This window comes from Maylandia zebra, linkage group LG12 (genome assembly GCF_041146795.1).
Source record: "Maylandia zebra isolate NMK-2024a linkage group LG12, Mzebra_GT3a, whole genome shotgun sequence".
Taxonomy (NCBI): Eukaryota; Metazoa; Chordata; class Actinopteri; order Cichliformes; family Cichlidae; genus Maylandia; species Maylandia zebra.
The window spans coordinates 7,554,460-7,572,376 of NC_135178.1; the positions used below are offsets into that span (position 1 = coordinate 7,554,460).

Genomic DNA, 17,917 nt, shown 5'->3' on the forward strand with positions numbered 1-17,917 from the left:
ACTGCCATTGCTCAGACAACTTTAGCACTGGACTCCCAGCCAACCAACCAACAAAGCAAACTGGTACTTATTTAGCACTACGGGTTCAGCCCGGAATCGTTAACATGCAAATGTGATAAGCAGGGATCAAACCACTGACATTCCAATTGGTAGAAAACCCTGCTTATCTTCTGAGATCAGACATAATTGGGCATGGTATGCATGTATAACTTACACGATAAACTGTAACATATAACTTGGAATACATTATGTTAAATTTAAGTTAAAATAAGTTATAGATGAAAATTTTTTTTACTTCTCAAAACACTGTAGATGCACAATTTCATCTTAAAATCACAAAAAGTGTTGCTTTTATCACGAGCACGTTCCACATGAAGCTTCTTTTAATTACGGTATTTTTAGTTTTTATGATTTCCATCAGTAAAACTGTTTATAAATATGAAAATCATAAATCATATTTTTCCTCTGTGCAGAAATTTTAGGTTCAACCCAAAAGATACAAAAGCCATAATAATAATAATAATTTTGAAAAAGTTAAATGATTCAATTATTCAAGCATTCAGAAATTGAAAAAAACAAAAACACTCAATGACTGACTGACCAGTTGGCTTATTTTCTCACAGTATTACAAACTAGTCATATAAAAGTTTTAGTAAACAATTCGAAGGATATGAGTAATTTATCAAATCCTTCTCATTACTTCACAGTTGCACTGACCATGTAAAATCAGGCAGGTATGAGAGTACTAATGATGTTTAGTATAAGATGAGGGTATCTACTCCACTTGGTGCTCCTTAAGTGGTCATAAACCTCCTTTAAATGAATATGAACAACCCACATAAGAGTTAAGTAGCCACAGGTTTTCCAAAGACCATAAAACACTCTCAGAAAACGGCAAAAATAAAACGGACACAGGTTTAAACTCAAGTTGGGACTGAGCCTCCGACCACTGACAAATGAGATCAGTCATTATGTGTCAAATATTTATTCTTTTAAAACGTTTATTACTGATTAAATTCATGTAGGGAAAAATGAATAGTACATCTTTGTCTCCAGTGTACAGCAAACCACAGCTGACAAGTGTCTTTCAACCACAGCACACGGCCCATGTTTAACACATGTGCAGTTGGTGTGCTAATCATGTGTGTATGTTCTATATTGAATATAAACACACAAATATATTTATATATACATACACATAATGAAGAGAAATCATAAAGTGTGAGATCTGATATCATTTCGAGGCCCTTGAGGTCGCGGTGACCTCTTGACACGTATCGGGATCCCAAACCAGCTGCCGGAGCCTGCCCAGAGGAGGAAAACAAAGTGTTTTCGACAGAAGCTTGTGCAACATCAAGCTTGCTCCCAATTCCAGAGACAGAAAAAAAAATTAATAATAATGTCAGTAAGACATTGTACAATGCTTCGGCCTCTGTGGCAAATCCGGGCGGGGAGGGAGCGGATCCAGTGCTGCAGTTCATCCCCATTTGTTCTTATATTAACAGTCCCACTGTGCGCCACACTCTCAATGTGGAGGGTCGCCAAAAAACACTGTCCTGTAACACTTCAATTTGGGCAGGTAGTGCAGATCATGACCATGAAAAGCAAAGCGATAAACCTTAATGCTTTAGTCGACTGTTTAGAATATTCTGCAGGAGAAAACGCAGGAAATCCACAAGAGGTTGAATGCTAAAATGCATGGTATATCTTTTTTTTTTTTCCTAAACACACCCAATCAAACAGTGTTACATGCTCAAAAACACAAGATTGAAAACCACAGTCTGCAATGTATTTGGGAGGTTTGGGTGGTTGCACAGGTGTCTTGGCGAAGAGCTTCCATGCACCGTCGCTGGACCAAATGCAGGAGTCCATCACTGAGAGGGGTGCTGATATGTGGGCATCAGGGGAGAGAAGGCTGGTTGCTGCAGGAAAAAAGAAGTAAAAGAGGGAGAGGGATGGAGGGAGCGCCTGAGGACTCAATTCACCAAACGTCTTGGCCAGCCACTGGCCACTATGGCAACAGTCCAATGAGAGGCGCTGCAGCTCCTAATATTTCTTTTTTAATATATATAATATTGGCAGTATCACGGTTTAAAAAAAAATAAAAATTTAAAAAAAGGGAAAAAAATATTTTGGGGAAAGGTTTTAAAGCAAACTCTGAAGCATAGTAAGACTGCAGTGAAAGGTGCACGAGGAGCTCGACGTCCCAGAGTTCCGAGAGTGGTTCAACTGCTCCGCTGCACTCAAAAAAAAAAAAAAAAAAAAAAAAAAAATCTATTATGGATGGCTCAGCACTACTGGAAGTTAGAAAGGAAACAAGGGAAAACTTGGCAAAATACAGACAAAAAAGAAGAAAAAAAGTCACCAGTTCTGTCCATCAGATTAGTTGCTAAAGATTGACTACCAATGATCCTTCTCCTCCTCCAAGTGATTTTTCCCCCCAACAAGTCAAATAAAAGAAAACCTAGAAGTTCATGATCTGTTGGCGTGAAGCCATCGTAACACAGAAACGTTCAATGGAGATGTTCAGTGGAGAGACACCTGTTCCAAAAACTGCCCCCCTCCCTCCCCCCGCCCCAGAAAACAAACCCAAATAAATCCAGGAAAGGTGAGCCCTCCTCCTCCTCAGACGCAGAGTCCAACCCGACTCTGAATGTCCCGTGTGCAGTGGAATGAGAAGGAGAGATGAGATACTGATGTGAGAGAAACAGGGTTGTGGAAGTGGATACAAATCGGAGCATTATAGCTGTCAGTTGCAGATCCTTGAACAAAAAATTAGGACCTCAGGTCAATAGTGCCCATCTGCTGAATTCCAAATAAAACTTGATCTGATGTCTAATAAAATCTGTACAATTTTTTTTTATTAAAGTCTTCATGATTAGTTTGTCCAAAGGGGACATTTTTGCCGTCATTTTTTTTTTTTTTAAATCTTTCACCATATATTTATTAAATCTTTATCTGCTCTTTAATTTAGATGCTCTGAGTCCCATCGTGTATGTGTGTATATGCATGTGAAGACGCCGCCCGCTTTTCTGTGGATGGCTTCGAGTTTGTTAGCAGCACTTTTTCTTTCGTTTACTGTTCCGGGTGAGTCTGACCACGTCGTTTTGTTGCTGCTGCTGCTGCTTGGCTAGCACTTCCTTCTTGGCTTTTAGCACTAGCTCCGTGATGCAGTTGAACATCTGCCGAGAGAGGCACAAACCAAAAAGCATGAACAGATTAGAGCGGTCAGATTTGTGTGTCATAATGGTGACAAAGGAACAGTTCAAAGCCTCACTTGAGTCTTATTTCTAAATATGAAGATGCAGCCTGGATAACTGAAATTAAGAATCAGGCAACAAAAATCCACCCACAGCTGTTCACAATGGTGGAAAACCTCTGATGATGAGTTTCCACATAGATGTTGTTATTTTGTTTTGATTAGCGAGTCTTGGGGTGGATTTGTTTACCTATGTACACAAGCAGGCTAGCAAACTCGACACCATTCTCATTGCTATTCCTATAAATCTGAAGCCAATCTAACACTGCAATAAAGCAGAAGAGCACATTAACAGCCTTTGGTTAAAAAGTAATAAAATCCACTCTTAGCTTTTCAAAAATAAGGACACTATTCTTTGTGCTGTGTGATTGTGAACCGTTTTAAACAATAGCACTCACTTGAATTAACTGAGTAAACGATTAGCAGATTGTTTTGTCGGGGCAAAAACAGTAACTTTCAGCGATGCTTTGTGCAGTGACAAGCTGATCAGCAGTTATCACAGAGCTTCTGTGCATGCCTGGCATGTCTGGCGAACAGCTCCAGACCAGCTTATCAGTCTGAGGCTACAAGTAACACAAAACAACTAATTACCTCTTCAACATTTATGTTCTCTTTTGCACTCGTCTCGAAAAGGCTGATTCCCATCTGCTCTGCAAACTTCTGCGCGTCAGTTGTCTCGACCACCTTAGAGTTTGGGTCGTCGTTCTTGTTTCCCACTAAAAATAGAAAACAGCTCAGTGTAAAATAATGGAGCAAGAAATTATTCCCATACTGCCAGCAAATACAAGAGGTGTGCACTGGAGTGAAGGGCAGAGTCTATTTTTAAGCTAAAGAAGACGAGGCGAGAACAGTGCCAAGGTGTTTCTTTGGAGCGCACTCACCTAATATTCGGCACACGTCGTCACAGTTCTGGTTGATTTCATGTAACCATCGTTTTACATTGACAAAGGACTCCGCACTCGTGACGTCATATACCACTATGACCCCATGTGTTCCCCTGTAATATCTAAAGACAGAAGAAAGGGGAAACAGTCAGCTTACAGTTTGTGAAAAAGATCAATTGAATTCATTTTAATTTTATTCATATAATGCTAAATCACAACAACAGTCGCCTCAAGGCGCTTTAAATTGTGGGGTTAAGACCCTACAATAATACAGAAAAAATCCCTAACAGTCATATAACACCCTTTGAGCAAGAACTTGGTGACATTGGAAGAAACCACCAACAGAACCAGGCTCAGTGAGGGGCCTCCGTCTGCTGTGACTAGTTAGATAAAATATTTCTAATTAGCTGAACAGTTATAACGACTTCTACTTTTACTACAGAGAAATGGTAGTATAGCAGCAAGACTAGAGAACGCTAAAACTGTTGGCCGAAGAGTATGAACAACAGTATAACTGATTACCTAAAGATAAAGGATAACAGACAGGGTAAAACATGGACGTAGCTTCGGTGGCGGAAAAAAACCCTTTGACCTGCATTTTTTCTGAACACCACATTATGGTGATGGAAAGTAACCGACAAATTTAAAAATAAATCTAAAAGTAATGCCTCAATAGAAACTGTTAGACAGGATTAATGAATAAACAGCAGAGATAGTTTGGTAAAGGTAATAACAAATAAAAGGAATTATTAAAGCTAAAGTTGGCAAATAAATATGTAAAAAATAATTTGTTAAAGTTAATAGATGAAAATAAAACACACAGCAGAAATGGCTAACACACAAAACAGACTGGAAAATTTAAAAAAACGAAAAAGAAAAAAAAAGGCCAACAGGATTGATGTGTGAAGAGTTTTTGATACCACTACACCGTGTAACAGTTTAAGTATGCTATGGCCTGACCTTCGGTATAATTTTAATTTCAAGTCATCCCTAACTTTCTGAGCGAATAACTAATGTTATCCAGCAAAGGGAAAGACACTTGAAGGGGCACAACTTAATAAATACATTCATCAGGACAGAGTGTATGACTGTGTGAAGGAAAAAGCAACAGCACCACATTTATACCGCACAGACAAATGAACTGGCTTCAAAAACAGAGGCCAGATCTGAGAGAGTGCATCCCCAGTACCAATGCACTACGCCAAACAAACACAAAGAAACTTTTGTCAGGGATTGTGTGTGTGTGTGTGGTGACAGTTTGGGGATACAGCTTGTTTTGATAGGGTTTGGTGGCATCAAGGATTTACATCACACTATGTTATTAATGTAAATTAACATTATTGGGCATGATTTTCAATACCATAAAAAACTATTCTTACTACTGAAACTGATACAAGGGTGATCTGATGAGATGTTTTGTACTGCAAAGACTGCCAATACAAGAGTAAAGTGTAAAGCCAACACAGACCAAGCTTGGTTCTCCTCATTTATGGAAGGAGAGCGCTTCTTATTATACATACATGCTAGGGCTGGGCCATATTATACCGTTCACGGTAATACCGGTATAATGTTAGGCAACGATAGGAAAATGAAATATCGCGATAGAATATGAGTAAAACGCGCATGCGCAGTGCCTTTGTTTTCATACGCACATGGCCGATTGTTGTGTGAAACAGATGAACCAGAATTGGTTTGTAAAAATGGTGAAACTTCAGTGATGTGGAACTGGTTTGGTGTTTGTCCGTCAGATACACGACAAAGCACATTTTTTTGCAGAACAATGCAAGCGGCCGTCGTTATTGTCGTATTTGTCGGACTAAGGTGCTCTTAAATCTGGGAGTAATCTGGGTCCTAAACTCCGTATTCACCTGGTCAAACGAACACTGCAGCATCACTGAGAGTTAAAAACTGTCTAAATTCTTTCATCTTTAATAAAACGATCAGCATTGCTGCTTTACCAGGTGAAACTATGAAGTTTAACTTCCAGGCATCCATGAAAACAAAATGTATTACATTTAACGGAGTTAGAAGTTAGCAGGAAGCTAGCGGAAGTTAGCTCGCTAATTTCGCTAGTTACCTAAGCATGATATTGCATGTTCTGACTGAGATTTCTGAAAAAAAAAAAATCAAACGTACAGCTCTGCTATCACTTCCAACATAAATGAAGACAGGAAACTAAACAGCAGTGACGTTTGTAGGGTTACTGAACACTGCAGTTTAATGTTGCAAAGCACCTCTTTTTAACTTCAGTGGATATTATACATGGTTATGCTCAGGATATGTCAGCCCATTTCTACTGGAAATGCCTTTTGGTTAAACTTTCAGCAAGGAATTTGCAATTGCACTGTTACATTTTTATAAATATTTTTGGCCATATCGCCCTGCTCTAATACATGCTACAATTAGTGAAGTTTGTAGAGTCTAATTTTCTGGCTAAACAAATCAGACTGCCTTACTTTACTGACCATTGTTCTGCACTGCTCCTGCTAGCAGACTGGTATTAATAGTGCTGACTAGTATGGGTGGAAACATCTAATTGTTTAATTAAAACTACAATGACAAAACCAAACAAACACCACAACACACACAATACTACTGTATCCTCAGTAAAAAGATACCACCCAAGCCTATTGTCTGGGTTTGTCCCCAAAGTCCTTCAATGATGGACAGACACACAACAGCGGTGTGTGGCTGTGCGTTCCCTTTCAGTCGATTCACTCGGTACAACACATAAGTATGGGATATCACGCCCTCGCGTGTCCTGGCTGAAGAAACCTTTATTCACGCCTTTACGGCAGATGACGTGTGATGACACGCGCAAGGCCCCGCCCGCACATATAGCCGCTGCCATCACCGTCATCCCTCAGTTCTTACGCTCTTCACCTCGCTGAGAACACCTCTGCTGAGTTGGGCTAGCTAGCTACTGCTAGTTAGCTCCGTTGTCTGCCAACTTGAACCTAGCTTAACTGCCCCTGTTGGTGTTAGCCTCCACCGCCCAGCTGGTGCGTAGGCTGCCCGCGGAGCGCTATTTTCAAGTTTTTCTTGTGCAGCGTTTCGCTTTGCGTTTTGGGAATGGACTCCAAACCGAAGCGAGCAAAGCAGAAATCTTCTGTTCGCCCCTGTCCTCAGGGATGTGGTTTCTCTTTGCACGACAGCGACCAGCACGATGCCTGCCCTGTCTGCCTGGGGATCGTCCACGCTAGGAGAGCGTCGACGGAGCCCGAAGCTTGTGCGTTTTGTCGCCAGCTCCGACGCTCGACCCTGGAAAGACGGGTGACGTTTGTGGAAAGAGTGCTGGGACGCTCGGCTGTCGCACGGCATGACCCTCTTCTTTCCGAGTCTGGAGCCCCGGCTTCGTCCGAGTCCGAAGACGAAAATTTTCAGGTCGATGTCCCCGCGATTAGCTGGGCTGACCACATGGAATACGTTGACGGGTTAGCCGATGACGGACCGGAACCATGCAGGAGCGCTGACGGGCTTCAGCCTGGGTTGAAGCCCGCCAGCGCTCCCCAGGAAGACGATGACGTGCTGGACATCGGCCTGGACATCCATGGTTTGTCGGAGGATGAGCAGGAGAGCTCATTGTCGACCCAATATGCCGCCGCTGCTGCGCCGGTCGGCCACGATGACACCTCTCTTTTCTCCCTGTTTCGCCGTGCCGCTGAGAAGCTGCAGGTGGACTGGCCCTCTCCTCCACCAGCTCGGAAGCCGTCGCGGTTTGCGGGTTTTTTCCTTCCACCGGAGCCCGCAACGGCCAAAAACTGCCTCCCCATGTTCCCAGACTTTCTCTGCGAGCTAACAGCGTCATGGGACAAACCTCTGTCTACCCGCGTCACTGTGCCCGGCTATGGACAGTACATGGAATTGGACGGCGCCGAGGGAGCTGGTTTAGCTAACCCACCCCCTATGGAGCCGTCTCTGGCTGCTTATCTGGCCCCGTCCCATAACCATGGTGTCGGTGGCCCCGCAACTCTGCCGTCCAAGCACTGCAGATTCTCGGCCTCGCAGCTGGAGAAGATTTATCGGGCTCAGGCCGGCACCGCTCGAGCCATGAGCTCCGTCACCATGCTCCAGACGTACCAAGCAATGTGCCTGGCGGAGCTTGGATCGCTGGTTCCGGAGGACAGCCCGCTGTCACCTCTTCTTAACGAGGTTAGAGTCACCACGGATTACATCCTCCGTGCGTCTCGCTGTGCAGCGCTCTCCCTGGGCAGAGGGATGGCTTCGACAGTGGTGGCGCAGAGGCACCTGTGGCTGACCCTCTCCGACGTCCCTGATAGAGACAGAGCTGTGTATCTGGACGCACCAGCGTCTGCGGCTGGGTTATTCGGACATTCACTTGAAGCCATTCAGGCTAGATTCGATCTGAGGAAGAAGCAGACGGAAGCTCTGCGCGACATCATCCCCAGACGCCAGCCCAAGCCCACTGCTAGCTCTCACAGGCCCGCCGCTCCTCTGACAGCTGGCAAGAGACCGGCGCCCACTGCTGGAGTGGGAGGGCCGCCGGCGAGAGCACGTACTCCGGCCCGAGCTCCACGCCAGTCGGCCTGGGGCAAAGGCCGGGAGACGCAGGGAGACGCTGCTCTTACCCCTCTGTTGCCGCACAAGAGGTGCCGCTTAAGTTCTGTTCAGGTTGTCAGCCCCAGAAGGCGCTGCACTTCCCTATCGCGGTCTCCCAAGCACATAACCCCTGCACACGGTTCAGATGTGTTGAATGTTCAAGCGACCACATCGAGTGTTCCCGCTGTTTTTCATTGTTATGCCCCGGAAAAGGTGCACCCAACAAAATGTATAAATGTACATGTTCCCATGTTGCAATCAATAAAGAGTGTTGTTTACTCTCAAACAATCTCAAATGCTCAACCTGCAGGCGAAACGAGCCAGGTCAGGCAGGGGATGCAGTCCCCTGCAGACACACTGGGGGGCGACGGCGCCCCGCCGTCAGTGCTGCAGGCCAGCCGGCTGGCTGCTCACTTCCCTCAGTGGCGCGCTTGCGCCCCCTCTCCGTGGGTGCTGCAAACCGTTGCCATGGGTTACCGGTTGCAGTTCCGGGTCAAGCCGCCTCGTTTCCAAAGAGTCGTGAACACGATTGTCAACCCCGAGGCAGCCTTGGTACTCAGAGAGGAAATACAGGCGCTATTACAGAAGAGAGCAATACGGGTGGTCCCCGCTTCGGAGACGGACAAAGGTTGGTACAGCCGTTATTTTGTCATTCCGAAGAAAGGGGGAGGGCTTCGTCCCATCCTCGACCTGCGAGTCTTGAACACGTACCTGCGAACGTACAGGTTCAGGATGCTAACACTCAGACAGCTCCTGAGTGCAGTCGGCCCGGGAGATTGGTTTGCAACAATCGATCTAACAGATGCTTATTTTCATGTCGCTATACACCCGAAACACAGGCAGTTTCTGAGGTTTGCGTTCGAGGGCGTAGCCTACGAATACCTAGTGCTGCCGTTCGGGCTGTCGCTCGCTCCCCGCACCTTTACGAAATGTGCCGAGGCAGCGCTAGCGCCCCTCAGGAAGAGGGGCATCCGCATCTTGGCCTACCTGGACGACTGGGCTCTCGTGGCTTGCTCCAGAGAACAGGCGGAGACGCAGCTGTCGCGGGTTCTGTCACACATTCAGACACTGGGGTTCTCTGTGAACTTTCAGAAGAGCTCGCTAATCCCAGGTCAACAGATCGCTTTTCTCGGTCTGGAAATATGCTCTCTTTCCAGCCGCGCACGGTTGTCAGAGCACAGAGTGGCCGCGTTTCATCGCTGCCTCGCTCAATTTCAGCTGGGACGCAGACTGCGTTTCCAGACGATATTGCGCTTGTTGGGCATGATGGCATCTATGATCGCCGTAGTGCCGCTTGGGCTGTTGAAAATGAGAGCGTTTCAACGCTGGACTCTCTCTCACCGTTTGTGTGCTTCGCGTCACCTCCGGAGGAGGCTGCCGGTAACTGCGTCTTGCATGCTAGCTCTCCGTCCTTGGAGGGAGCCCGGGCTACTGCACCAGGGCTCTCGGATTGGGAGGGTGTTGTTTCGCAAGGTGGTGTCCACAGATGCTTCCCTAAGTGGGTGGGGAGCGCTGTGCGAGGGTGCGTCAGTGAGAGGGATCTGGTCCGCGGCTCAGCGCCAGCTGCACATCAACCACTTAGAGCTGTTGGCAGTGTTCTTAGCTCTAAAGCGTTTCCGTCCAGTCCTGCAGGGCCAGCATGTCTTAGTCAGGACGGACAATTCAACAGTGGTGTCTTATATAAACAGGCAGGGAGGAACACGCTCTCTTCCCCTGTTGCAGCTGTCTCGCTCTCTGCTGTTATGGTGCAGTGTTCATTTTCTGACTCTAAGAGCCACCCATGTCCCGGGCCACCTGAACCTGGGGCCGGACCTTCTCTCCAGGGGGGGTCCTCTGGTGAGAGAATGGAGGTTACACCCTTCAATAGTGGCTCAGATTTGGGATCTATTTGGCGAGGCGCAAATAGATCTTTTTGCTTCCAGGGTAAATGCTCACTGCCCCCTGTACTTCTCCATAATCGACCACGATGCACCCTTGGGCTTGGACGCGCTAGCGCACCAATGGCCAGACGTGCTCCTGTATGCATTTCCCCCAGTGGAAATGATATCTCCAATTCTGGAGAGGGTGCGTCGGCATTCCCTCTCTCTGATCCTGGTGGCCCCTTGGTGGCCCGCGAAGTCGTGGTATGCAGAAATAATCAGCCTGCTTGCAGCAAGTCCTTGGCAGCTTCCTCTCCGCAGGGATCTCCTCTCTCAGGCGGGGGGGGAAGTGCTTCATCCGCGCCCGGATCTGTGGCACCTTCATGCTTACCTGCTGAGAGGTTAAACTTGGTTGCTAAGGGTCTGCCACCTAGTGTGGTAGCGACGATTCAGAGCGCCAGGGCCTCGTCTACTAGAGGCTTGTACGCTTACAAATGGCGAGCCTTCGAGCGATGGTGCCAGGACCGCCACACTCTCCCATTTCAGTGCTCTATTGTGGATGTTTTGACATTCCTGCAGGAGCTGTTGGATAAAGGCCTTTCGTTTTCAACGATCAAGGTTTATTTAGCGGCTATATCTGCTTGTCATATCGGTTTTGACGGGGTGACACCAGGTGCGCATCCCCTCGCCGTGCGTTTTCTGAAAGGGGTTCGCCGGCTGAGGCCCGTGCTTAAGTCCAGTGTCCCGGCTTGGGACTTGTCTTTGGTGCTGGAGGCCCTTTGTGGCCCTCCGTTTGAACCCGTTGAGTCGGTAGATATGAAACTTCTTTCGTATAAGACCGCATTACTTCTCGCTTTGGCCTCGGCGAAGCGAGTGGGGGACCTTCATGCGCTGTCTGTGCATCCTGCCTGCACACAGTTTTCTCCTGATGGCCGCAAGGTCGTATTGCGTCCGAATGCCGCCTATCTTCCCAAGGTCATGCCTGCATCTTATAGTTCAATGGAGTTTGAGTTGCTGAGCTTTTGCTCCCCTCCTTTTGAATCTGAGGAGCAGAGGAGGGTGCATTCTCTTTGTCCGGTGCGTGCGCTACGCACCTACATTGAGCGCACTCGGGATGTGCGTTTGTGTGACCAGTTGTTTGTCTGCTTCGCTAATCCGAATAGAGGTAGAGCTCTGTCCAGACAGAGGCTGTCCCACTGGATTGTGGAAGCTATCTCGCTGGCATACAGCACCGGAGGTTTTGCGTTGCCCCACGGGGTGGGAGCTCATTCCACCAGGGGGATGGCGACCTCATGGGCTCTTTTTAGAGGGGTGCCTGTGGCTGATATTTGTGCAGCGGCTAATTGGGCGTCGCCGCACACTTTTGTGCGGTTTTATCGGTTGGACGTTACAGCCCCTTCGGTGGCTCATGCTGTCCTTTCTGCTGGGTCTACCACTCACTAAGGATGTGGTGGTCCCGTTCCGGTTCGGTGGCTGCTCTGCGGGGCGTGTATATAGGTCCCATACTTATGTGTTGTACCGAGTGAATCGACTGAAAGGGAACGATTAGTTATGTCTATAACTTCTGTTCCCTGAAGGAGAGGAACGAGGTACAACACAGGGTGGCCCCACTGAGCAGTTGGCTCGGTGAAGAGCGGCTATCGAACTGAGGGATGACGGTGATGGCAGCGGCTATATGTGCGGGCGGGGCCTTGCGCGTGTCATCACACGTCATCTGCCGTAAAGGCGTGAATAAAGGTTTCTTCAGCCAGGACACGCGAGGGCGTGATATCCCATACTTATGTGTTGTACCTCGTTCCTCTCCTTCAGGGAACAGAAGTTATAGACATAACTAATCGTTTATGTCTGCTCAGTGCACATGAATAAAGAACCTTAAACTGCCAAACACACAAACAGCCTCACAGCCCAACCTGATGTACCCTTTTCTGTAAAGGGTTAGCATACTGAACTCACTGAAAGAATCATCATTCAGGTGGACCGCTGCTGGCGCTTGAACATGGGACCTAGATGCCCTCGGTAGGAGTCCACCTGCGGACTTTTTACTATTGTTAATCTCATTATGTGCTCTTTTATTTACAATGCAAAACAGTAAATAATTATGAGAAAAACAACAGCATAAAAGTCTCTAAAAGAGAAAAAGATAAAGTTAAAGTGATATTATGCTGTGACTGAAGCCTGAGGCTGAAAACACAGCTGCTCACTGACATATGGCTACCACCTCAGGTTAGTCTGCCTGAGTAGACTCAGCAGGTCACTGCCCATGATCCATCTCCACAGAAACATTCATTTAGGATCTAATGAGGCACCATGCCACTCTAGTTCGGCACAGGGAACAATCACCCTTAATAGGCAGCCTGCTCACTGGAGGGATTCCTGCAGAACAAGTCGCAACAATCCTTCCAAACTAGGACGGCTATGCTCCACAGGGGCTAAAGCGTTAAGGATTTCACGCTTTCTGGGTGATTTTAGCATTCTGATTGGCCTCCCTGCAACAGTGCTAGTACATAAGAGTCAAACATGCCCTCCTGGTCCCATTCAAGACGAAACTCGGGAGGCAAATGACGCTCCAATATCTCCCAAGCGCAGTCTGTGTCTGCTTCAGTCAAAGTCAAAAAGGGGTGAGCATGTGAGATGACTGCAGTTTAAGCTGTAGGTCACATCAATGATGTTCCTATCGGTGCTGCTCAGAGCACTGAGTGACTGACTATTTGTCATGAATATAGAAACCTATGAATGCAGACTATTTCTCTTGATACAATGGCAAAGATTACTGAAATTTATTTTTAGGAGTCTAAAAACGTGTTATCCATAATAAAAGCAATCGTTATAGTTTGATAGTTTGAAGCAACATTAGTGGGCGTGGTAATAGTCATGAGCACTAAATGCTGAAATTGCTTTACTTTTTCATTAGTTTGGGATCATATTCATTTGCATCAAGGGTTTTTTTGCCCACTAACCCACCATCTGTCACCTGGAGGTCTACTACTGCTGCATCATCCAACCTTAAAACAAAATGTAATAGACTCCAGACTTCCACTCGTGGTATTGCGAGCTATGTGGGTTGACGTAAATGATGGGACGTCTTCTGAAAGCTTAGAGAGCATCTTTCTGTAGGCTGCCATCAAACCACAAGACCAAACTGAAGTGATAATATTTCTATTTAAAAAAAAAAAAAAAAAAAAAAAAAAAAAAAAAAAAAAGCCTGCACAGACCAAAACCAAATTTATGCTGTTAACAACTGTTATCTCTATATCCTGACAGACTTCATGTTTATTTGTCGTAAAAGTCGACCAACGCTTAAAAGCTCTCAAAAACAGAAATTTAAATTTGCAAGAGTAGCAGCAGCACTTTTTGTGTTTTTACAGGCTTTCTGAACAGCAGTGAACTTCTGGGACAGACAGCAGTCTGTGTTCTTGGTCTATTCAGGTAAACTGTGGAGAAAAGAAAAATTTAGGCCAACGTTCCTTCTTAAAGCGTGGGAGTGCCGATCATTGTGAACCCTCAGGGCACATGGACAGCAGTGTGAAACACGCTGCAAGTGTAAGAGGGTAATGACGTACACTCGGCACCGTCATGGAGCACTACAGCACACAACAAGGAGCCTCCCTCTCACATCTGTAATTAGGATGTGTGGGGAATTCCACCCAGTTTCATAGAACAGCAATGACTTATTCTACTGCTTCCTCATATAAAACCTAATGTCAGGACCGCAAAGAGCCTTTCATGGTTTCAGACTTAATTGTTAAAACATAAACAAAAAGTTTCACCTGAAAACTCCAAGCAAAGGAGGGGGACGTGTGTGTGAATGGATCCACTTACGTTGAGGTGATGGTGCGAAAACGTTCCTGCCCTGCTGTGTCCCAGATCTGTAGCTTCACCTTCTCCCCATTGATCTCCACTGTCCGGATCTTGAAGTCCACACCGATCGTGGTGATATAGCTACCTGCGAGTGGGCACGCGAACACAAAATCGAATTTATTATGAAAACATGGAAACTGAAACGGAGATGAGTCCTGATTATACATCGCTGCTTTGGTCGACCCCCGCACCTGAAAATGTGTTGTCTGCAAATCGCAGGAGGAGACTGCTCTTCCCCACTCCTGAGGAGGAAACACAAGCACAGGAAGAGGTTTAATGTACAGCGGCACAACAACAAAAAACATATACACTATAACAACTCTGCATTTTTGATACTGGCAAGTCTGAAAACACTTTTTTTTTGCACCACAACAGAGCAAGAGTTTTGGTTTCGCATATTATATCCTAGCTAACCAAGAGCAGCAGCACGTGATGACGGCACGCACACGCACACAAAAAAAAAGAAAAGTGGGGGATGTCAAGCTGAATCGTTCCTCTAATCTTTGTGTAAATACAGATTTAGTTCTTCAAGACATAAACACGGATCTAACCTGCTGCACAGTGTACAAGCTGAAGGCTTCGGGTAAGCAATACTACACCCTACATACTCATTCTGATGACGAAGGTAGCTCTAGAATCTTAATCGATTTAACCTCAGTGAGGCAGACACAGGGAGGCTTCTTAAAAAATTCAGATATGAAACAGTGGAATTCAGAAAGAAATAAGAGTAATAAAAGATGACAGGAGAGGACAAAGAAAAAAAGAGAAAGGGACTGAAAATGAGGTTAGTTTATAAGTGTGAGGAAGAGTGATTTGTGAGGTTACAACTGAAAGTTAGGAAGTCACTCTTTTGGCCTGAGGTGGGACTGAACCTGCAGCCCAGTTACACAGGTTATCTATTGTGTTATTGTCATTTCATGTTTGATTTGTCCTCACATAAAAAGCTATCAGGTTCCTGTGATCTCAGCACTACAGAGTTTTGTTCAAACATACAATGACCAAAGCTTCAAAGCAGAAGAGCATTCATCAGCTTTAACATGTAGTGTGGGCCTTTAGCTTGGCAACCCCCCCCCCCAAAAAAAACAAAAAACTGTCAGGTGTAAAAATATCCAGGACACCTCTGTTGTCAGCCTGTAATTATATCTCTACATCAATGGAGCATAAATTAACCACAGACCATGGAAAAAAAGGTAATACATATCTGATACATGAAATGTTGCTCAAATTTCCATTTAGAGAATGATGTTCATGTGTACTGTGAAATTTTGTATGTCCTCTAACTTGTCATAGGTTAGAGGGTGTTCACGTTCAACTAGGGATTCAGTGAGTGGAGAATCTGATTCCCAGCAGCAGGTCTGACAACAGAACAAGGGCACAAGGTCAGAGCCCCCCAAATAAATAAATAAAAATCTCTGTGCAGCACTGCAAACAGTAGTGCTTCCATGCTGCAGCTGAGGGCACACTGGCCCCTGTGTGTGACATGCAGTGAAGGGCTTGCTGTACTGCCTTGTCTCTCCACTGTGAGAAGCCAGCTGATGGGGCAGTGCCAGGACCGGAGCTGTCAATGAATCCAAAGACCATTGCTCACAAAAGAAGTTCAGCGGGATGAGGCTCTAGCTGCTGAGGGTGGAATACTTTTTTATTTTCCCGCTTTTCTTAAAGCATGTTTTCCACTTAAAAACAAGAGGGGCAAACATTTTTTTTTTCATATATACACAGATCTTAGTTATGCATCTACCTGTGGCTGTTTGTTCTAATTATTAACATGATAAAAAGGTGCTAAACATAAAGAAGCAGTCAGAGTCTTTGTGCTGTTATACCTTATACACCAAAGGGCACTTTGGTTGACACTAACCGCGGTGTCAGTCTCACTTCACTGTAGTCTGACTAACTAGATGCAAACATGTCTTTGCAGTGCAGCATTCCTCCACTCTCAACCTCCTAGGTCTCACAAGCTAACTAGCTAAATAAATAAATAACAAAACCCATTGCAACATCTTAACCGGACTTAGTTGAATTTACATCTGTGCCGGCAACTTCTTAGCATTTAACCTTCCCGGTGCAGCAAATGATAACTAACAGTTATCAACATATAACCAGGCAAGGACTTGTCATGTTAGCCTAGCTCATAGCTAGCCAACACAACCTAGCTAACTGTAGATACAAACAAAAGGCCATAACTACATCCTACTACCACAGGAACGGTATAGGTCACAGTACGTGTTGTGTTACGGCGGTAAAACAATTGTCTAAACCGATATAAGAACAATTTAGGACATTTTCAAGAGATAAATCCTTAGTGTCTGGAGGCGGTATCCGGCCTCATCGGCTGACATGCCCAGCCCGGACACACAACCTCCGCCCTGTAGCTGACACGAAAATATGGCGGATGTGTACGTTTAACACGTAATTTCAGTGCCTAAAAGACAAAATAATACACTGCAAAAGCGCCCGGATGGTACATAGCCGGGTTAAAATAGTACTTCTGCTTCCCCCATTGTAAAAAAAAAAACAAGACAAGGCCCACTTCCCGTCCTGCATCCCCGGCGTCGGCTTACCGCTGTCACCGATGATGAGCAGCTTGAAGAGGTAATCGTAGTCCCTGGCCATGCCGGTAGCTGGTGGCTCACCCCCGCCGTGTACCGCTTCTTTGCTCGGTTAGCTGTCGGACTCCCTCGGTGCGTAAAGAAAATCACCAGACCCCAGATCCCCCCGGTATAAAACACCACCACCACTAAGGATATCACAAACTGTTAGCCCCCCGAGCCGGCGGCGTTTTTTCTCGGGGTTTCGCGGCGTCAGCAATCCTCACTCTCCGCTGCAAACAGCCGGAAACTCCGCTTCCTCCTCTGGTGGAGCTGCACCCAACTGTGACCCAGTCTCACTGCGCAGACTCGAGCTACAGCACAGCGGTCCCATCCCATTGATGAACACAAGAATCATGCCAGGAGAAACGCTGGAGAGTCCCGAGGATTCATGCTTCTTTTTAATGCACTGAAAACAACTTAAACCACACAATACTGAGAAGCACGTGTTGTTAAACTCGTAGTTTAACTCCACATTGCAGTAGTTTACAGGAAGTTCAACTAAATTCGTATTTGCATAGAGAGGAAATTCAGTTTGTCGGTTTTGTGTAATCAACTAGAAATAATTTGGAGCCTTAAAAGGGGGAAGACTTATTTTATTTCGCTGTTGTCTCATGGTTTTTATATATTATTTGTATTACAGTAGCTGAATTACCTTTCTCCAGTCTGCTCCACCTTTTATTTCATCCGGATTGTTGCGCAGACACACCAGGCTTCAGAGATTTCCCCCTAGACTGGGGTACCTGTTACTTCATTTAAATATGTCCAAAACTAGAAATTATCCGATATCACTTATAATTTGATGCATGGACTGTTTTAGCTGCCAACTTAAAGCTGTGTGCCTGAGATAAAGGGTATCTGCTCTCAGTGAGATCACACAGAGCCAAACGTAGGAAAAAAAGCCTTAAACGG

General features: G+C 45.8%; 1 protein-coding gene across 2 annotated transcripts; it reads right to left on the bottom strand.

Moving 5' to 3' along the window:
- Positions 1–969: 969 nt before the first annotated feature.
- On the bottom strand, positions 970–17,445 carry rab35b (RAB35, member RAS oncogene family b). 2 transcript variants are annotated; one of them, XM_004567340.6, is made up of 6 exons: positions 16,979–17,346; positions 14,612–14,662; positions 14,382–14,505; positions 4,141–4,265; positions 3,851–3,975; positions 970–3,182 (listed from the first exon to the last, which is right to left on the bottom strand). In XM_004567340.6, the coding sequence occupies exons 1-6, from the start codon at positions 17,028–17,030 to the stop codon at positions 3,054–3,056; spliced, it is 606 nt and encodes a 201-aa protein (XP_004567397.1). In that variant the 5' UTR covers positions 17,031–17,346; the 3' UTR covers positions 970–3,053. The 2 variants fall into 2 exon arrangements, with proteins under 2 accessions (XP_004567397.1, XP_012779037.1); XM_012923583.4 differs by lacking the exon at positions 3,851–3,975 and having other exon boundaries at positions 16,979–17,445.
- Positions 17,446–17,917: the final 472 nt, after the last annotated feature.